This window comes from Staurois parvus, unplaced genomic scaffold, assembly GCF_062004578.1.
Source record: "Staurois parvus isolate SC_StPar_1 unplaced genomic scaffold, SC_StPar_1.0 ptg000114l, whole genome shotgun sequence".
Classification (NCBI taxonomy): Eukaryota; Metazoa; Chordata; class Amphibia; order Anura; family Ranidae; genus Staurois; species Staurois parvus.
In genome coordinates, this window is record NW_028317910.1 from 35418 (window position 1) to 57918 (window position 22501).

Below are 22501 nucleotides of genomic sequence, written 5' to 3' on the forward strand. Positions count from 1 at the left end.
CCTCCTGTATACTGCCTTTCGGCCCTTCCCTTTCTCCCCCAGTGCCTGAAAGCATGTTTAGTTGACAGCGCTGAGCAAATGCCAATCAGACGTCTAGTGACCTCTGTGCAGAACTGCATAGAAAAATAATATGAAGGTACATCACAGGTAGTTATACTAGCAGTTTTTTTAAAATGTAACTCATAGAAATGTTATTACTTGCAATACATTAAGATGGATTTTAGATGGCGGGGTCTGCCATTCAGGGTCATTCACATGGACAGAACAGCCCTCTGGAACTTGTATGCTGAAGAGCAAGACTCAGCTGGTGAGCAGGGCAGTCAGGGACTACATTTCCCAAGAAAGGCAGCGTGTGGGCGGGGGCATATAAATATAAAAGCCTGGGAGATTGGCCAAGAGAGTGCAGTGAGAGACTGAAGGAGAAGGAGGTGTGTTGATGGCTGAAGTGCTGAACTAGGCCACGGAGCCAGGGTTGGAGAGAGAGGAAGAGCGGAAAGAGCCTACTGACCACCCAGTCTGCCACACTGCCCAGCAGGCCAGTCTGATGGCAGGAGACCAGACGGGACGCTGAGTCTGAAACAGAGAGTCCTTGGACTGACCCCATCTGCAGGTAAAGATGGACCGCTACAATCTACAGGACCACTGATCAGGTGAGAGAGACCAATGCACCCACTAACCAAGTGAATACTGACAGTGCCACCTCAGCTATCTACTTGCACATAGTTTTGAACATTACAAATAGTTGTCCCAGTTTGTGGCCTAGTTCTCGCAGCCGCCATTGTTGGGATACATCTGCATTACAGTTTATTATACAAGCTGACTGTGGGACATACAATTGCAGGCCAGGATACAGCAGTGCCAACTGAAACAAGAAGTTTCCTTTTTTCAACAAAGCAGGATTCCTACTACTGTTCAATTTGCCTTTGATATTCAGTGGGAGTGATCCTTGTCCATAGACACTTATGCCAATTGCTGCTATTCATTACTTCAAGCCTGACCAATGTGTAGTGCTTTAAAGGGGAACCTGCACTAATTCGCTACCACCAAGAGGAAAAGTGTTAAATCTCCCCCTGTTCCCTCACTATCTTTGTGTTACCATCCTGGGGAACTATAAACCACACCTCAACTCAGCTTCATACCAACTGGGCCCCAACAAGCGCGCAGAAGACACTGTAGTGCTTTAAAAGGGACAGTACTCAATTTCACGAGAATTTTCTTTACTTCACATCTAATCCTTGTCATCTAGTTCTGAGGACCCACAGTAAGCTTATCTATTTCTTGGTAGTTGTTTCTACTCACTGGGGATTCAGCAGTCCCCTCAGATTGGAGGCAGAGGATTATTTCTGAAAGCAGGCCTGCTAACAATTATTGTTGCTTTACTGTGAATGTCGTTACTTTTGCTCACAATTGCCAACAGTGATTATATTTGCTGCATATATCAGTGATATTTTGTTCTTTTTGGCCAAGTTACCTTTAATCCCAATATAAACTTCATATTGATTTATATTAACGTGTGTGTGAGTCCATTTTACAGTTGTGATTTATTTTGATCACAAGCGTACAGTGGTGTGGGACTTTCAACAAGAGGTCCAGATCGACAGGGAACCCAAAAATTATTAAGCAACCCTTAAGGGTGTAGTTCTACATAAATAAAAGTTGAACTCCAGCCTTTCCTTCAGTCTTGCATAGTTGTCCTCTCCTGCACTGACTTTTCAGGGCAAGATTTCACTGCTCACTGTGAGATTCTAATAAAATGCATTAGAAGAAGCAAGAAGTCAGAAAGAGCTGACCTCATTTCTTAGCTGGAGGGCATCCAGTATCATCTATCTCTTTCCTCAGGTACCAGAAGATATGGCAGGGACCCAGTCAGCAATATAATCCTGGTGGACAAATAAGAAGGTGGGGCACCAGACCCTTACTACAGTAAAGAATGATAGCTCTGAGGAAAGGGATTCGAAACGCGTCGGCAGGCCGATCGCACCACCAGTCGGACACTCCGCCATCCTTGCGGCCATCTCTGTCACCTTATAGGCTTTATATATGTGCTATGTTTTTGAGTATGTCTTTTTACACTTTTTAATATACCTTGGATAATGCCCTAGGAGTTTGGGCCACCTGTATGCTTCCTTCCAGTTCATTGATTTCCCTATCTGAGGAAGGCTGCATCTCCGGAACTTTATCCATAGGTCATTCACAAACCTGATCCCCTGGCCTCCCCCTGGCATTGGCTCCCTTGAGGCGCTGGAGAGTTAACATTTTTGTCTACAGTACAGAATGAGCCTGGAGTGCTCCTTGGAGCAGAAGCTTCATGTAAAAGATATGAGCATGCCAAAAACTTCCACAAGTACAGAAACAGTTTATTATATTGCAAGGTTCTTAGGAAATCCAACGCGTTTCGAAGATACAGAAGGGCGCCCCTTCAGCAGGGTTTGATAGTTTTACTTGGAGAGAATCCAGACATACGAAGAGATCCTTGAGAAAAAACAGTAACAAGAGCATCAGCAGGTTCCTCCAATTGCTGGTTCAGCAGGGGCCCTGCTGTACCCCCTGAAATGCGTTGGATTTTCCTAAAAAAAAACCCTCACAAATATTAAACTGTTTCTGAACTTTTCAAAGCTCTCTTCTTTTAAAAAATAATAAACCAAAACAATGTAACACTCAGATATAAATATATATACAGCCTTCTCCTGGGATTGCTTGCTGTTGGCATTGACAGAGAGAAGTAACACAAGCATATAACACAGGAATGACAGAGCAGCCAAATATTACATTAGGTGCTTTGGACTGAGGCTAGTACACACTACAGAAGGATATGCTTTGTTCATTTTTAATTTTAGCAGTTTACAACCACTTTAAAGCATAGGAATTGTGAGATTATTCACCCTTTTTTATCTTGAAAAAATAAAAAAATTTGTAGAAGTTTTAACATTTTCTAGCTCTGTCCAAAACAAACAGAAAGCTTTCGTTTAGATATACTGTACTTCCATGAATAAACAATTGGGTTTAACTGGGTGTTTTTATTTGTCTGCAACTGGACTTTTAAAGTGAAATTTTTTTTAATTAAAAGTTGTTTTAATCATTGAATGACTCAGCAGCCAATCAAGTTCAAGTGTACTTTCTCCAGTTTTTATTCTCTTATAAAGACTGCAATCGGATTGGCTATTGTGAGCCAACAAAGAGAATTGTGATTTCAGTCTACATAACATAAACCAGTTTTTATGTACAAAGAGTAAATCTGGCCACACTTTCAGGTTTTAAACTGTAACACAAAAGTTACCATCAACTGTGCAATGCAAACATCTGATTGGATATAATTTAAATCAATTTATTAGGTGAGCTGAACAAGTACCTTCCCAGCAGGTGTGCAGTTTGCTGTTGTGGCTCTGTATGTGGCTGGGGAAGGTGGGGGGTGGTACTGTTGGAGTAAACTACATAATGTGCAAAGGCTAGTTGGTGTCCAAAACATGAAACAGTAGGCCTTGCTGGTTTTTAAATGAAGTCTTCCAAATCATAAACTAGAATCTGTTTTTTTTAAGTTTGTGTATTTATTTCGAACTTTGTGCTTTCTCTTCTTGTGTCCTCTAAGATAGCAACACACAATATGATGAAGTCTATCTGGTCAGGTCAATCTGTAAAGTGATTTTCACAATGTACTTTCCATTCCGCCGGTCTTGTCTAGTCGTATGTTCATGTCCACCTAAACGTTGGCTGTAACTGCCAATGTGTCACATCTTGTCCTGTTCGGTGACCTCGGCTGTCAGTCATCTGGCCGCTGTATGAGAATCACACTGTGTTGTGTAGGCGAGCTGTCTGTATCTTTCCTCCCCGCTATATACCAAGCATACTGACAGATTCCCCCCCCCCCCCCACATCTCAGTACCACCGTCTGCTTCTGTCAGGGCTCATCCACACCAGACTCTGGGGAAATATGAGCTTTAATGTTGGTAAAGGAAACCTATCATGGAAGCTTTCACTACAGGCCTCCTCCTGAAAATGTCAGCTGTCTGGCTGTTGTAATTACATGGCTAACACCAAGCATGCAACAAGTGAAATCAGGAATCCTGAACGGAATTCTTTTTCTGGCTCAGTGACTCAGAAACTGGATAAGTATAACCAACCTCCAGGTAAGTAGCATCCTCAGAAGTGATGGTGGGAAGTGGCCCTTGTACTTCTCTCACTAGAGAAACATGGGCACTTTTCTTTTTTTGTGTGGGGGGGACATGGGGATAGAGGTGGATACGTATTTGTTATGTGTGTGTTCACATAAGTTTAAAAAATTTTCTTGGGTAGCCCTTTAAAGAAAAATGGAAAGAAGGAAGAAAAGAAAGAATAAAGAGGGAGAGGAAAGGATAGAGGGGTTCAGGAAAGAAGGAAGAAAGGTAAGGAAGGAGGGGGAAAAATAGGAACATAGGGAAGGAAAATTATAAGAGCAAAATGAAAGGAAAGAAAAGAGGAAAGGAAAGGAGAGGAAAAGGAAAGGAAAGGAAAAGAAAGGAAAGGAAAAGAAAGGAAAGGAAAAGAAAAGAAAGAAAAGAGGAAAGGAAATGAAAGGAAAGGGGAAATGAAAGGAAAAGAAAGAGGAAAAAGAAAGGATAGAAAGAGGAAAAGGAAAAGAAAGGAAAAAAAGAGGAAAATGAAAGAAAAGAGGGAAAGGAAAGAAAAAGAAGGGGGAAAAGGAAAGGAAATAAAAGAAAAGAGGAAAAGGAAAGGAAAGAAAAGGAGAAAAAGGAAAGAGGAAAGGAAAAAGAAATGGGAATGTATAAGAAAAGATGCATAGAAGGAAGAAAGCCTAGAAGAAAGGAAGGGATGTAATGAAGAATGGAAGACTGAAATGGAGGGAAGTGGGAAGGTAAGATAGAAAGAAAAGTAGAAGTGTGGAAGAAGTGAGAAAAAAGAGAACAGAAGGAAGAATAAAGGTTTAAGAGGATGAAAGGAAAGAAGAAAGATTGGAAGGAGGCAGAAAGAAAGTAAGGAAGGAAGGAAGGGAAAAAAAGGAAACGACAGGAGGAAGAAGGGAAGAAGGAAGGAAGAGAGGGGGAAGCAGGGAAGGAAAAACAAGAGAAAGGTAGAAGAAAGAATAAAAGAAAAGGAAGAAAGCAGGGAAAAAGGAAGTAAAGGATTTAAAGGAAAGGGATGAAGTGGAGAGAAAAGAAAGGAAAAATGAAAGTAAAGGAAGAAGGTAGGGAGAGACAGATGAAGGATCGGAAGAGAAGTCAGATGGAAAGAATAAAGAAGGAGGGAAGGAAGAAAAGGAAGGGAAAGGGAAAGGCAAAGGCAAAGGAACTTTGTACACAAGGAGTAAAACACTTCATGCACACAGTTTCTCTGAGAAGGCATTTTATTTATATTTTAATAATTTAAGACAGCAAACATTTCCTACCAAGCAAAGCATTTCAACAAAAGTGCAACCGCTGTCACAGAGACTCTCTCCATATGACATATCTCAATGCAAAAAAAAGAAACATTTGACACAAATTTTTAACCCCCCCTCCCCACCCCACCCCTCCCATTACAAAAATAGCTTGTCCGACATCAAACGTTTGGATGTATTTAACAACTATGTACACAGAAGCCCCGGCGTGGGCTTTTAAAGGTTTTTAGAACGTTGTTTAAACACAGCGTTTGAGGCAAACAGCAGCAAAAGAAAAAAAGAAGAGAGAAACACTCGATTATTTCTTTACCCTTTAATCACTTTGTCGTATCTCACCTCTTATATAACGTTGAAGTGTGATAACTCACAGTGCTACCTTGGAAACAAACTAAGAATATCTAGAGGAGATCTTCTGAAGTCTGATTAAAAAAAGCTTCCCCCCCCCCCCCCCATCATTAGCCGCTGTTTGGTCGCTTGCGGGACAGAAAGGCGTGACGTTAAACCCAGAAAATTGTGGGGAAAGGCAAATTGCAGCTTATCATCCTTTACCTGCACCCTCCCCCTCCCTGCCCCCCCCCCAAAAAAAAAATATATTTAGCATTCGCACAGAGTGCGCACACATCCAAAAGGGATCTTTACCCCAAATACACTGAAAAATAATCACTGGTTTGAGAAAGAAAATCACAATTTGGTAAGGACCTGTGTCGGCCTAAAGGATAAATATACTGAATTTCGGGTGCTAATCACAATGGGAAGCCATGTCTTACGCTATGTTATTAGTATTTGCGAAGTGTTAACAACTCGTTAAAGTAGATCTTAACCCTTCATTTTCAATGTGTATCAATGGCCATGTTTTTTTTTCTTTCTTTTTCTTTCTGCTTTCACTTATTTTATTCTTCTTCCCATTTCTTTTAGCCTGTCTACATGAACTTGCTCCAGTGCTGGCTACACATCATTGGAGCAGCTACTTGATAGTGACCACAGTGGGCCATGTCTGTGAGCTAGCATGGCCATTTACAGTCTCTACCAGGGGTGCATGTGCCCTTGGTTGTCACCGATAACCTGTGATAAGTGCCTGAACAAAGGACATTTATGGAAGTATCGCTAATTATTATTAAAAGGCAGTGTTTAAAAGAATGAAAACTACTTTTAAAATTACTTTAGCATATTAAAAGTTTATATGAGATCTTAGTGACTGGGTTTAGATCTACTTTAGGGTAAAAACACATACACGTGTCTGCTGCCACTGTGGAACCATAATTCTAAGCATGCTCTAGATAGATTGTCTAGGTTTTAGCGACGGCAAATTTGCAACATTCCAGCTGATCATGAACTACAAGGCCCAGCAAGCTACTGGGGTGTAAAATCAAATAGTTTCTTAACAGATGGAGCAGAGCTAGTGAATAGCTGTTGACTATACTAGGCTTTTGCCAGATATGATGAGAGTCAGAGTTCATTAGCATCTCACATCCATAGGAGGCCCCTAATCCTGGGTGTTTGACGTCTTGAGTAACAGGCAATCTACCAAGCTGAAAAAAAACGTTTGACGGTACTTAATTTTTGCTCATTCTGTCCTTCCCCCGTCCTACACCACTCCCATGTACAGGGAAGTTGATCTTCTCATAGACAGCTATCCCCTCCTGGGGCTTTTGCATGGTTGGCACGGACGTTTGACCTCCTCTGAGGATCTGTGGGCAGCCTTAGGGAATGATTTACTAAAGGGGCAATTTTTTCTCTAACTGGGGTTCTGTTCAAACATCTAATTAGGCAGTATGGGAGTTTCCTTTTTTTCTCATTGGCTTTCATGAGCAAACAAAGTTAAAAAGATTGCGTAAGGCTAGACCATTGCTGACTGTTCATTCAACCATTTACCATATACTATATAGTATCTTCCTGTTTCTGGATAAGTGGTTAGTGGGCATTTAGTATGCAGTAAGAGTCCATCTGGTAAGCATCCCAATATTCTGTCAAAACAAACATTAAAGAAGAAAAAAGAAAAAGAAAATTGTGGCTTGGGGTAAGCACAAGCGCTGATAAGTAAATGAAGGCCAGAGAACACTACAAATAGAGCCCCAGTGGCCAACTGAAAATGAATCCCCTGCATGTGTACCATCTTATCCATCCGCCTTTAAACTTGCCCAGGTAATATTAAAGTTTCCCATTATGGCAAAAAAAATTGTGCGTATTCTTGTCAGCTGCGATTGTCTTCAGAAAGAATTCATAGTAAGAATTTTAAAGACCTCTAGGTGACATATACCATAAGGAAAAGGCAGATAGGCAGATGACCAGGCTACTCTGTCTGAGCAGCAACTTTAAAAACATTTTATGGGGATCATATTTATTGATTACTTATTGATTCTCGTTTGTAGCCAACGCCATCATTTTCCATCAGATTAATACAGATGGGCAAAAAGGGATCAAAAAAGTTGAGATACTCAAACAATAATTTAAGGTACTGTATATTTGGTCTCAATGTCTAAGAGCAGGTAGAGCTCTCCTGTATAATTCTGATTAGTCAACTGATAAAGCTTCCCAAAAGTAGATTAGGACAGCAAAGTGCTATATCATATACCAAACAAAAAAAACTTCATAATTCTCTTCAAAGCAATCCAACTATTCTTTGGTTCAGTAGTGGCAATTATTACATGTAGGCAGGGGTTAATGAACAGAACAACCACATGACACCATGTGATTATCTGGGCCATGGGGCTGGACTGGTGTCATACTATGGGAGGAGAGTTGGCACCTTACTCAGAAATAGTTCGGTGCACACCCAAAACTTAATTTAAAGGGAAATATATAATTGGGCCAATGCCCTGCACTATCCTGGTATTTGGCATATACTTTAAAAATTAGGACAAAGAAAAGGAGGAGGGATCTAATGAAAGAAGCCAAGGGGTATAAAGAAAGAAAGCCCTTTTCAAAGAGTTTGGCAAACTTTTTTCCACCCTTGACTTTTATAAATCTGTGCTCAAGCTCCTTGCCAAAAGGGTCCCGTTATAACACCCAGAGCCAAAGAGGTTTACAGCCCTACAAGCTTTGCCAAGGAACTACAAGTCCCAAAATGACCCCTTTGACATGCTGAGATTTGTATTTCCACTGCAGCTACAGAGCCAAAACTTGTCTAAGATCGACCAACAGCCATTTTCCAGTTTATTGACTTACTAATAACTACTAATAACTACACAAAATACAAATAAATTAATTTTCTTCAGTGCACAAACTGTTTTTGAGCAAATATAAAACAGTAAAATTATTATTGGAATAAAATGCACTTTTACTACCAGTTACTTAAATGTACCTGTCAGAGGAGCCTGTTGTGTGGGAGGAGTTGTTTAAGCAATCAACAGGCAAGTCTATCTGCTCTCTAGGATCTATGGGTGGGATAAAAGCATGAGGAGATGCCTTCATGGCATTGGTTCCTAATGATCAGATAGGCTGCATCCTTCTAAATACTGCCCATGCCCATAAAACAACTGCATTCTTGACAGGTGCACTTTAAAGTTGCGATAAAGAGACACTTAAAAAAAAAAAACACTTCACTCGCCACCAGTCAAGCCTTAAAGTGCTACCATTGCGTCCACAAATACACCGATATTATCAAACTCAGTTTTGCTTTCAAGTATTTCGAGTAGAGAAAGATAAAGAACCTCAGGTCCGAGTGCAATTCTACAAAGTGGAACATAAAATTTCAACAGAAACTGGTAAAATTAAAGTGCTAAGAACTAAAGTTTTGGAGTCTACGTCTTTTTCCTTGCTTTTTTAAAATTGCTCTGAAGCCCAAAATATTAAAAAAAAATACTGAAAAGTTTTTTTTAAAAGTTTTTTTGTCCCCTGCTGAAAAAACATTTTGACAGCTCCGACATAGCAAGGAGACTATTTTTTAAACGTTTTTATAACACAATTTAGGCTTTTTATACAGCAAAAAAAAAAAGTTTTTTTAAATAGCCATAAACATAGGACCAACATTAAAACTGCGTAGAGATGGACACATTGGGATTGTAGAATAATATTGACTGTGGATGTGCAACCGAGACTGTGCAGACAGTGTGCAAACTATCTTGATTTGGTCATGAGGCGAGGTTTGTTTAGCCCAATTAAACACCTACGTAAGAGGAGTGTTATATAATACTGTCAGCTGAACTAATTTCGGGTGAATGCAAGGCTTGGAACACAATATTCTCTCGGCCAAACAAGGCATAATTATAACTTGGTTATATAACCGCTTATGGCAACAGCACCTGAAATAATTAGCTATTAGGAGCATTCGGCTTGGATGGCCTATTGTAAACGGTGAAGGAAAATCCTGCTTAATGACACGAAGCTGGCATGCCACTTTAACAGGCTCTGCATTCAGTAATTGCATATGGACTGCAACAAAAGGACTGTTAAAATCTCTAAATTTAGTTATGTAATGCATTCCTTTTGCTTGGCTGGCTCCAGATAATAGTGAATATATGACGCCCTGACAATTTCCGGGTCTGTACACGTCAGGATGACTGACAGCAGCTCAGTGAAGCCCAACAGACAGCAGAGAAGCCCAGTTGCCTTTTGTGAAATTTGGCATTCCCAGCATCGCTGTTATACACAGCACATCTGATACAGTCTGAGCTACCAGATCTGTAAAATAGATAGCCAATCACTGAAAATTATACATCATCTGCAAGATCTGCAACTCTTATGAGCTCCATTCAAATCTGAAGGGGTACTCTGGATGTCATATCTTTAGTATTACCTGAAATTAGCTTGTATCAGTTGCAATGTATGAAATACATACACTTTGAGGTTTAAGCCCTGGTTCACATCAGTGCAACTTGTCATGCGGCTTACAGAATCGAAGTTGCATGACAAGTCGCATCCCATTACCAGCAATAGCCCCATTCTAATCTGTGCAAATCAAGTTGCAGCGACTTTCAATAAGGTCCCTGCACTATCTTTGTGTGACTTCAAAGTGGCTTGGTATGACATCCACAATAATGTTGCCCAGAATCCTCAGTTGTCACAGTCGCCACTTTGATGTAAATCGGGGCTAAGTGATCCTTTGAATTGATTACCTTAAGATGCAAACTTTGAAAACCTAAGGTCCCTCCCTAAGGGGACAAGGTACCAATACACAGCAACAGAAAACTGCTAAAAAGGTTCACTGCTATAAAAAGGATTGTCTGGATTTTATTTATGGTTTTAGGAGATGCTGCAATTTTAGATACAAATACTGCTTTGTTAAATTCTACTCTAAAGAATTCAACAGGGCAGTGTTTAATTAGTTTAAAGGGTGACTCCAACTAATCTACTTTAGATTATTTCCTAAGGCTTAGATATGGCAAATGATAAGCAGTGAAGTTAATATTTAACCCAATGCTTCATTAAAGAATAACAATCATTAGTGTTTGTGCTGGGGATGTCAATACATCTTAAAACAGAGTTCCCCTTTAAGCACTTTGCTGATCAGTTCGACCAAATATATTTCTTTTAACATCAATGCTGACCACACACACACACACATATATATATATATATATATATATATATATATATATATATATATTTATTTATTAGTAATTTTGTATTTTACTGAATATTTGCTTTTCTGTTGGGTTTTGTTTGCTTGTATCTCAAATGCTAAAACCACACTGCATCAAAAAGTTTAGGGCAATTGCATTTGGTAACACTTAAAAATTGACCGAAAAAAAAGGGCCAGACATTTTTTTATAGGTTTGACTGGGATATCAAAACAATCTATCAACCGATCAGACTGAAATATGAATGAGGATCTTTAGAGTGTTGTAAAGATGTTTTTTCCTATCCACCAGGGACTCATTTCCCTCCTAGATTTTTACAGTAAAAAAAATTTGATTTGTTCCAGATTTAATTAACAAGGAAAAGCACAACGTGTACCCAATGCAACCAGTCAAAACTGGCATATTGTGGTCTGCAGGGTTGCTATTGGTAAATGGACTTTGTTCTTTGCCCAATTTTATAGCTCAGTCTGTTACAGTTTTAAATAGTTAAAGTTTTGCCGCACTTATTGTCGTATGTGCAATAACACACAGGCAACATAAAAATACAACCTTTAGTACACCATAATGGGGTCAGTTGTAGGCAGCCTATGTCTATGATTTGCTCTGCTTAGAGAATATTGTGTCGCAAACGGATGTGCACTTCCCAAAGCCCAATTTGTTGGTTAAACTTTCAAAGGGGATAGTGTTAGGCTAAACTTTTTATAGCTGTCGCTTGGCAGGGGCAAATCTCTAAAAATATTTTCATATAAAAATATAAAGTAAATTATATGCACCTTTTTACACATTAGAGCTCAGTTACACATGAGATTTTAAAGTGCTTAGTAGCACAAAATCATCCCTGTTTTTGTTGCATTGGGCGCATTCCTAACAATTCAGATTCAGAATTCAGATTCAGAAAAAGTTGAGCTGTTGTCCATAGCAAGCATTTGGGTTTTATCTTTCTCAGGAGACCCTGGACCCAGTTGCTGTGGGTAACAGCTCGATTTTGGCTCCGATTTTCAAAAATGCACCCTGGTGTTTTCCAAAAGATGGCACTATCAATAACAGTTAATTTTGTGCTGTCGGGTAGCTTAGCCATTCATCGTGGAGGTCCATTTTTCCTGTTTTTCATACTCAGCAACTTTTGTAAGCTAAATAAATGTGTCCATATCCCATCAATGTACGAGGCTAATGTTGATCCGGTTAAAAACGAGACTTGCTACAAAATGAGAGGCTCTTAATATATAGATATAGGTCTTTTTTTTTTCTTTTTTTTTTTTTTGCATCATTGTTTTAGTTGTCCTTGGGGGGCGGCCGGAGATCTTGTAAAGGGTCTTGTAGGTCGGTCATGACAGGACCAGCCTGGAAGGGCGATGAGGGGAGGTCAGGGAGTAGGGCAGTGGAGCAGCTTGCTAACTTTTCAGGGGACAACACGGAGGACAGACATGGGAAAGTACCAGCCGCCTGGGCAGGTAAACCCGGGTAGATGAAAGGGATAGGGGCTGCAGCAGCAGCGGCTGCTGGATAGAGGTACTTCTCCAAGTTGCCCTTGTCTAAGAAAGGCATGTAGGCTGCCGCGGCAGCAGCTGCCGAGGGTGAGATGAAGTAAAATGGCAAACAGAAAGGGGCCTGCTGACTGAAAGGGCTACTTCCAAATCCCATGAGAGAGTTAAGCAGGTTGGCGTCGGGTCGCACAGCTGGTTCAGTCTCAACAGCTGTGCTGCCGGGTCCAGAGCAGTCTGGCTTAAACCTTTTGGGTGCAGGCTCATCCAGTGGCTCCTGTTTCACGGTCACACCATTGGCCCCTTGGCCCTTGGCTCCTACATTGTTCTGTCCCTCAGATTTTGACTCCAACTTTTCCCCTTCACCTCCATAACCGCTGTCAGTGTCTGTGTCATTTTCACTAAGCTCCAAGTTATGCGTCCTCTGGATAACAGGCACACAGTTTGTTTGGTTCTCCACCTTAGGCAGCCCTCGGCTGGGGGACTGAGAAGAAGCCTTGCCGGTGGGCACCTGTTGTAAGAGGAGCTGGGAGCTGGGTAGAATTTGGCTGGACACGGTGTGAAGGTGGTTGAGAAGCTGGGTACACCTCTGATCCCGGGTAGTCCAGCTTTCAAAGCGTGACAGGTACTGCAGGACTTCTTTGGCACACGTCTGAAAACCGGAATGAAAGGCATCCAGATCTGATTGGAGGGGAGATTTCATGGAACGCTCACCTGTTTCACAGTAAACAGAGAAGGAGAACAGTCAACACAAGCCATCTTCCTGTCACCTGCTCATACAGTATTAAATCTCGGCACCAGAATTTCTTCAAGATCCAATTAAAACCAACTCCCATCTTTCCCTCTACCTATTTTTTTTTTTCTATGAACATCTCGAGAACAGAACACTTTAGTAAACAAACAAGGCACAGGCAACCAATGACCAGTCAAATTGATTCCATTTCTCCAAAACAAAACACATTCAATGACTCACATTAACTTTCTGTGGTTTGTTGCCAACCTTGAAGCTTTTTCAGGCATAAATTATTTGCCTTAAAAGGGGAAGCTGTAAATATTATAATGACTAGAGAATGAAAAACTTAAGCAAGGCTTATAGAACATTTCTGGCAAATGTCAATCTCAGAGGCAGGGCAAAAAAAAACAATCCATACTGTAACTAATAATGAATAACCATGCTCCTTTACATAGGAACCCAAAGTATCCACCTAGCCCACTTTGAGATGTTTAAATTCTGCCTATTGTTCCTGATCCCATTTAGTGGATAACTGCCTCCCCTCCCCTTGATGACCGGCAACATATGAACGTTTGGGTACTTCAGAATCCTATACCGGCACAACAGAAAACAGCTACTGGACACTATTTACAAAGTCGATTATCTCACCATCCTTCCTCACATTACCATATTAATCAGGTAGGCGGCGTTACTGTCCTTTCACGTGTTAGCTGGCGTGACAGTATCCCATTACAGAATGCAAAATACAGATATGAAACACAAGCAGGATTTGCCAAACAAAAAAAAGTTACCAGAAGATTTTAGAAAGCCATAAAAAAAAATCTACAAACTTTAGGTGAAGTTGGCTGTGGTCAAATCAATAAGGAGAAGAACAATAATCATGTGGTCACTCACCGTTCTGTAAGGAGATAATTTTCTGGTGCTGCTGCTCCGTCAGGGATGTCAAACCCTTCAAGTGTTTCAAAGTTAACTCCAGCACAACCGCTTTTTCCAAGTGCCCCAACGTCTGTGAGCAGAGAGGGGAGAAAAATCGACGTGATATTAGCAATTACACGACTAAAGGAGGAACATACTTTATATTTTTTTAATGCATTCATCTGGGGCAGCCAGCAACCTTCCACTTTACCCAACATGGCACAAAAAAAAAAAAAGCAGTAGCGATCGTTTCTTATCCTTAAGTGACACGCCAAAAAAAGATCAATGGATGGTAGTCAAATATTAGGGCCTATTAATTATAAATGAAAAGGAGAGCTCTTACTGTGAGCTTGAGATGTTCTGGCAGCAAATCTTTCAGCTGGGCTATACATTCATTTATCCTGTCTCTTCGTTTTTTCTCTATGAGACGGTGAGGAAGCTTGTACGTCTCCTGAAAGAGAACGAGTAGAAGAAAAAAGGGGGGGGGGGCAGGGGAGTTATTTTAATGAACATATTCACAGGAAGGTTATCCCAGACTTTCCGTCTTACACATTGCACACATGTAATAACAAAAGCATTTAAGATTGATGACAAAGTTATCCTAAAGTCTTTTTTTATTCTCTAATGCACCTGGATGAGCTGCAAAACTGGCACAATGCACAGGGGCGAGCTGCAAAACTGGCACAATGCACAGGGGCGAGCTGCAAAACTGGCACAATGCACAGGGGCGAGCTGCAAAACTTGCACAGTGCATGGGGCAAGTTGCAAAACTGCCACAATTTACAGGGGCGAACTGCAAAACTGCCACAATGCACAGGGGCGAGCTGCAAAACTGCCACAATGCACAGGGGCGAGCTGCAAAACTGCCACAATGCACAGGGGAGAGTTGCAAAACTGCCACAATGCACAGGGGCGAGCTGCAACTGCCACAATGCACAGGGGCGAGCTGCAAAACTTGCACAATGCACAGGGGCGAGCTGCAAAACTGCCACAATGCACAGGGGCGAGCTGCAAAACTTGCACAATGCACAGGAGCGAGCTGCAAAACTTGCACAATGCACAGGAGCGAGCTGCAAAACTTGCACAATGCACAGGAGCGAGCTGCAAAACTTGCACAATGCACAGGAGCGAGCTGCAAAACTGCCACAATGCACAGGAGCGAGCTGCAAAACTGCCACAATGCACAGGGGCGAGCTGCAAAACTGCCACAATGCACAGGGGCGAGCTGCAAAACTTGCACAATGCACAGGAGCGAGCTGCAAAACTTGCACAATGCACAGGAGCGAGCTGCAAAACTTGCACAATGCACAGGAGCGAGCTGCAAAACTTGCACAATGCACAGGGGCGAGCTGCAAAACTGCCACAATGTACAGTTGCGAGCTACAAAACTGCCACAATGCACAGGGGCGAGCTGCAATACTGGCACAATGCACAGGGGCGAGCTGCAATACTGGCACAATGCACAGGGGCGAGCTACAAAACTGGCACAATGCACAGGGGCAAGCTACAAAACTGGCACAATGCACAGGGGCGAGCTACAAAACTGGCACAATGCACAGGGGCGAGCTACAAAATTGGCACAATGCACAGGGGCGAGCTACAAAACTGGCACAATGCAGAGGGGCGAGCTACAAAACTGGCACAATGCACAGGGGCGAGCTACAAAACTGGCACAATGCACAGGGGCGAGCTACAAAGCTGGCACAATGCACAGGGGCGAGCTACAAAACTGGCACAATGCACAGTGGTGAGCTGCATTACTGGCACAATGCAGAGGGGCGAGCCACAAAACTGGCACAATGAACAGGGACGAGCCACAAAACTGGCACAATGCAGAGGCGCGAGCCGCAAAACTGGCACAATGCAGAGGGGCGAGCTGCAATAATGGCACAATGCACAGGGGCGACTTGCAATACTGGCACAATGCACAGGGGCGAGCTGCAATACTGGCACAATGCACAGGGGCGAGCTGCAATACTGGCACAATGCACAGGGGCGAGCTGGAAAACTTTCTCTGGAATAAATTCATGAACTCAAATGAGAGACCCTTAAACCCAAGATAAGTAATCCCCTATCCCCCCCCCCCCTTCCCCCGTAGATAACAGTACTTAATTTCCAGTGACAGCTTCCAAAATTGTCCCTGTAAATGTTTCTGGTTTAAAATCCGACCAAGAAAACTCCACCTTTCCCAAGCATTAGATTCAGATTTTGAACCATCTCAAAATGTTGCTATTTGCCAACAACCCTTAATTTTCAGTTACAGCTTCCAAGATTGTCCCTGGAAAATTTCAGTCCCTGGAAGTGCTGCTCAGTCTAATCTGGCCAGGAAAATCTTTCCTACACTAGTGATTAATTCTGTGCTTTTTTTTGTGATAATATTTTTAGGTGGCAAATCTAAAAGCATCTATAGCCAATTTCAATCAATGTGGGGTATATAGCGATTTGTGATCCCCCCACAGAGTATCATGCCCAACAGGCTTATCCAGTCTGGCCAATGTCCTTGGAAGTGACTGCGAAAATATTGACAGTTATGTTCTTTTACCTTGGTGCCATTAAGATTCCCAGCAAGTTTATTCCAGAGTTCCAGCCTGGGGTGACAGACGAGACCCTCAGCCTCTCGAAATAGCAAGCTTACCGAACCATCAAAAAAAAAAAAGTGCCCCTGGAAATGACTGTCAAAATATTGACAACTGTGTTATTTGTCCTAGGTGCTATTAACATTCCCAGCAAGTTTAATTTAGAGATCCTGTCTGGGGTGACAGATGAGACCCTCAGCCCTAAAAAAAAATCTTGAGCAGCAAAAGGTGTCCCTGGAAATGGTTTACAAAGACTGCCAACTACATAGGGGTGTCAGTGTTAAGTTTATTCTAACATGTTAGCAACTATTTAACATCGGAGTCGTTAAAATTCCTAACAAGTTTAGTCGAGTCCCCGTCTGGCTCGTAAAAATTCGCCCCCACCTTTCTCAGAAAAAAGGGGTCTTACCTTGGTGTCGTCTCGCTTGATCCCTCTTTTGGGCTTGCACAGGTACAGGGGAGGGTAATCCATTCTGCAATGAAGTGACAGGTTATTAGGCTGAGCGTCTGCAAGTCACTTCTCAGCAGAGCTGCAAGTCCTAGAGCCTTACCCTAAGAATTCCCTGGACAACTGCCTTTCCTGCAGGCTGTGGATGCCTTCCTCCATGGCTGAAGATCTCCAGTCCTCAGGCTGCCAGTCTTATAGGGGGGTTCTCTTTAAAGCAGGGGTACATTCAGACTTGTGCAGTTGTGAGAGACAGCGGAGCTCCCTCTCCCCTGCTCCCTCGCTCTTTCTCTGACACTGCTGCTTCTGCTTTGCAGACAGAAGATGGCTGCAAAAAAAGTCATAGGAGTGACTCGGTGGGGCCCCCTACTGGATGCAACTGGAAGCACAGGTGTATTTTCCTGGGGGAATACAAGTCATCTTTATCTGTCTGTGGCTTGTACACGTCACGCCGGCTTGTAATAACCCTCACATGCTGCTTGGGAGTGGAGAATTTTTTTTTTTTTTTGCAAATAACCCTGCTGATGCTGTTCATGTATGACACATAACGTATACTCCATTACTGGGAATATTGCCATTACTAGCAGCTAAATGCTATTTTTATTAAAATTGGCAATTTAATATCAGTTTATAAATACCCACAGCAAATTGGATTGAAACGTGGCAAATTTAGAGTTTTTTTCAGATTCTCCCAAATATCCTGCATGGATGGTAAAATCAGCAGAAAAACAGACATTCAAGGCGCGGACACTTAAATTGAGTGATTTTTTACATCACAGAAACTATATTCACATATTAAAAAAATGTGAAGAATCAATGATTTTCCAGGATTTTAGCACCCTGCCACATGTTACAATCTTGCCGTACAAACTCCTTTAGATCTACCAGCATTCATGCAGCACAAGGGTGCTAATTGATAAGTTAACTAGCTCCTTGTATTATAAACCTAATGGTGGCCATACATGTGTTGATAAATTATTGATTTATTTTCCAATCAATTTCTTCCAATAGTAATAATCAATCTATAGTCGACAGCCCAGTTGATTGATATGCAACACACTGGGAAGTGGATTTCGATCAACAGTTGAGATGCGATAAATGATCGATTTCTTTTCTGATCAATTTCTTCTAATAGGAATAATCACTGTACAGTCAACAACCCATTCAATCAATATGCCACACACTGGGAAGTGGATTTCGATCAACAGTTGAGATGCGATAAATGATCAATTTCTTTTCTGAGCAATTTCTTCTAATAGGAATAATCAATGTACAGTCAACAACCCATTCAATCAATATGCCACACACTGGGAAGTAGATTTTGATCAACAGTTGAGATGCAATAAATGATCGATTTCTTTTCTGATCAAGTTCATCTAATAGGAATAATCAATGTACAGTCAACAACCCATTCAATCAATATGCCCCACAGAGGGAAGTGGATCTTGATTGATAGTTAAGATACGATAGAAACAAACAATCGTAAGTTATCAATCATATCTCAGTTCCAAATATGTAACCTCATGATCTGCTTTGATCAAAATACGACTGTATCCATGAAATAAATGCTGCCAATCGATGCAAATTGATCAATGTTTCTGCTCTGGTTGATCTAAATGGAGTCTAAATCGATCAGAAATCAAGTTATGGCTGTGTGCATTGTTTTGCAGATTTGATCACTCTGATAGAATCAGATAATAAAATCAAAGCATGTGTGGCCACAATACAGGAGATTGTACAGAAACTGTACAGACAAACCGTAGAGTGAATAGTGAGCTTAAGAGGCTGCGAATGCTTGGTGACTGTCAATAGTTTAGCGCTAGTTTCCTATCATGTCCAGGCACTTCAATTGGCAATTCTTCGGTGGGAAAGAAATCTGCCTGATATACCTTTTCGCTTTACATTTTTACAAGAACAGCAAAGTTTGACTGAATTTGGTCGTGTGAGCTTAAATATCCACTAAAAGCAAACCAACATATTAAATTGAGCATAAAAACATACAAAAAATGTGCTAATGGCAGTTTTTAATATTTCCCTAATGCTTAAGACTGGATTCACACTTGTTGCAATGTTCATTAACAGACGTAACATGCGTTGTGGTTCCATTTATTTTGAATGATAGGTTAGGGTAGCTGATTATTAATGAATGGGCTGCCAGCACACCCTAATGTGCCTAAAAACACTCATGAACTTTTTCCTAATGCAATGCACTGCAACGCATGCTACAGTCCAGCTGGCTTGTCTTGGTGCATTGGGGTGTCATTCGTTTATCAGATGTCTTAACACAACATGCATTTAGTGTGAACCATGGCTTAGAGACAATGCACTAGGCTGGTGCACCCTCTCTTCTTTTGTGTTTGGGACATCCCCATTCTGGAGAGGGCAGCAAGGTGTTGTGCGTTCTTTTCTTCAGTTGTGAAAGGGATGTGCATTAAGTATTGGCATTAGACCCCCACACTCATGTGAAGGAGGTTTTGTGTTTCAGTGTTGTAATATAGCTGGTTCTAGAAGCAAAGCAGCAAACTTTTTTTTTACTGCTGAGTCTGTATACATTGTTTCAGTTTTTAAGTCTTGGTGAAGGGGGTGTATCTACATCCCCTGCAATGTGTTGGCTTTGTAAACAATCTGTCTTCCGAATAACTTATATATGAACCTAAATATCCCAGTATGCTGCTTTATTTCTAAAGAAAGAAAGGAGAGGGGCGCCAGACTAAGTGCAGCATTAGATGTACAGTTTATTGGCACAGTGACAATTGGCAACTTACAAGAATTAAAAAAGAGATAGGCATGTCACCAAAGATGTGGTCCAAACTCCCGGGAACTGAAGGAGGACAGGAGGTGTCCAGGCATCAGGGTTATGGCTGGAGAGAGGATCCTGGAGAGGTCTGAGGAAGAAGTTCTGCTTCAAAACGCGTTACCACCCATCCTAGATTGTAAGCTCCAAGGAGCAGGGCCCTCCTATCCCTCTTGTATTGAACTGTATTGTTGCTGTATTGTCTCCCGTTATATTGTAAAGCGCTGAGCAAACTGTTGGCCCTATATAAATACTGTATAATAATAATAATCCATGTCCAGGGGCGGACTGACAACTCATGGGGCCCCCGGCAATAGGGTATCATGGGGCCCCTGTGTCCTTGCCCAAACTCAAAAAAACCTATGAAAAAGGTACCAGGGGCATCTCATGGGGCCCCCTACTGACCCCATGAGATGCCCCAAATGGTCAGTCCACCCTGTCCACGTCATCACGTTCCAACGCTGACGTCACTACCGCCCCAGCGCCATTTGCGTTCCATGCTGGTTTCCTGCGGCGGCTGGCTGCTGTAGGATCCTCTCTCCAGCCAAAACCCTGATGCCTGGACATCTCCTGTCCTCCAGTTCCCGGGAGTTTGGACCACATCTTTGGTGACATGCCTATCTCTTTTTTAATTCTTGTAAGTTGCCAATTGTCACTGTGCCAATAAACTGTACATCTAATGCTGCACTTAGTCTGGCACCCCTCTCCTTTCTTTCTTTTGCATACAGAGTCCAGCTTTGCTCTGACGGTTCTGCCACTGAAGCTGCCGTTTTGCTATTGTGCCACTGTGAACTCTCATAGTTCCCCCCCCTCCCTGTCTTGGACTTTATTAATGGACATTTTGGACTTTCTTTTAGCTCTCTATATATACCCCTCCAGCGCCAAATCTGTAGTAATTGCTTTATTTCTAAATTAATGAATTCCTGTCTCCATCCAAGATGACCATGGAAATCCTTTGTTAAGCAGAAGCTGCCAGTCCAGTATCCAGATTCTCCACACTCAGACTTTCTATACCCACACTACTGCCATACTATTAGATGACGGCTATATTATAAAATAAAGGCAAAAAAAAACTTCAGAATTTCAGCACTATTATTCAACTTTTTCAAACAACATACACCCGACAGAGGTTTTTAAGCCTTTCCTACTCTATGCAAAAATAATCCTGCAGAAAATGCAGGCAGCATGAATTTTTGAAGTTCCTGTGCGTGATGCGGGATCTTTTATGATCCTAGCTGCTTTATAAGGAGCTGCAGCAGTTCATCTAGTTCTTTTTTTTCATGATTCGATATTGAAGCATTGTTGAAAATTGTAGGCTTTTTTTTAGATATTGAGATGTATGGGACTTTTTTTTTCTGTTCGCTCTCGTTTTGTTCTGAAATCCAAAGGAATCTAAACAAAAAGCAAAACTGGACTTGAGATTTACAATGGCTCTTAAGTAGGTCACAAAGGGTTAAATATGTACATGACATGCTAGATGGAGTCCCTGGCTAACCAGCGGTCTGTCAGGTGACTCTGTTTTTTTCACAATCTTCAGATGTCACATGAGATCAGGAGATGCTGGACACTGTACGTTAAAGGAGAACTCCGGTCAAATAGCAAATGACACGACTGAGTCACAAATATAAGGTTTGTTTTATATACCCCAATGTTTGTAGAGTAATATTTATATATATATATATATATATATATATATATATATATATATATATATATACAGTATATAGGCATGGAGTCTTCCTAACCTCCGCTGTGCTATATCTAAAAGAAGGGGGTGACAACACTTTACACAACTTGCAGTTCAGCAGACTTTGTGCCACTGCTCCGCCTCCTGCCTGCTACCAGTAAACATTGTGGAACTGGTGAAGGGACCCACCCTAAGCTGTTTGCCACCTAAAAGCTCATCTAAGTGTCTCACCCACCTTCATCCAGGTGCTGGTCTACCAACTATGACTTCAATGTGGTTTTGCTTCAAAGTATCCTTCAAAGTACTAACAAAACTGACTTTTCTGACCTCCTTCTAAAAATGCTACTTGCCTGGCTTTCATGCTGGGTCTTACTTTCCAATCCTGTGCATAAGTACGCAGATTAGGTGTGTTCCTGGCTTTGCTTTCTGCATCCATTGACAGCCAGGCAGCTAGCATTTTCTGAAGGAGGAGGACAAGTCTGATGATCATCACCTGCCTCCAGCTGTTATATCCCCATTTGCCATGAATTTTATCCTGCTAAAATGCAAGCGGCTGTGTTCCCTGATTCCAGGCATTGCGCACTGTAAAGGCAGATGTACAGAGAATCATGTAAGAAGAGGCTGCCAGAAGCACTATGAAAATCCTGCTGAATAAGGGTGCTTGTGTTATACAAGAATCAGATTTCATGCATTGCCCGGACATCCTCACATGACTGAAGCCTGACAGCTATGAATGTATCTGACCTCAACGGGAGGCCGTGTATCCACAATATCCTCTGGGATGTTACACTCATATTGTTGCACAAACAAAATTGAAGTGTGGTGTGGGTTGTGTGACTCTCGGCATATCATGAGTCCTCATGTGGAGGTGTAAAATGTTTAAAAGCTTCTCTTTGCCTGGAGTCACGAGCCTGCGGAGCACCTGACCTGTGCGGGCTGTGCTCCTCCATTCCCATGCCTGCTCTGATAAACAACGCAGG

General features: G+C 41.8%; 1 protein-coding gene and 1 long non-coding RNA gene across 2 annotated transcripts; one reads left to right on the forward strand and one right to left on the reverse strand.

Moving 5' to 3' along the window:
* The first annotated feature begins 413 nt into the window (after nucleotides 1-413).
* LOC149467341 (uncharacterized) lies at nucleotides 414-3007 on the forward strand. Its single transcript, XR_016311940.1, has 2 exons — nucleotides 414-650; nucleotides 1840-3007. It is a non-coding gene; the product is annotated as an uncharacterized LOC149467341 (long non-coding RNA).
* A 2313-nt stretch (nucleotides 3008-5320) lies between these two features.
* On the reverse strand, nucleotides 5321-17362 carry BHLHE41 (basic helix-loop-helix family member e41). Its single transcript, XM_089671682.1, has 5 exons — nucleotides 17147-17362; nucleotides 17005-17068; nucleotides 14363-14470; nucleotides 13999-14110; nucleotides 5321-13085 (listed from the first exon to the last, which is right to left on the reverse strand). Exons 1-5 carry the CDS (start codon nucleotides 17200-17202, stop codon nucleotides 12163-12165), a joined length of 1263 nt encoding a protein of 420 aa, XP_089527808.1. The 5' UTR covers nucleotides 17203-17362; the 3' UTR covers nucleotides 5321-12162.
* Nucleotides 17363-22501: the final 5139 nt, after the last annotated feature.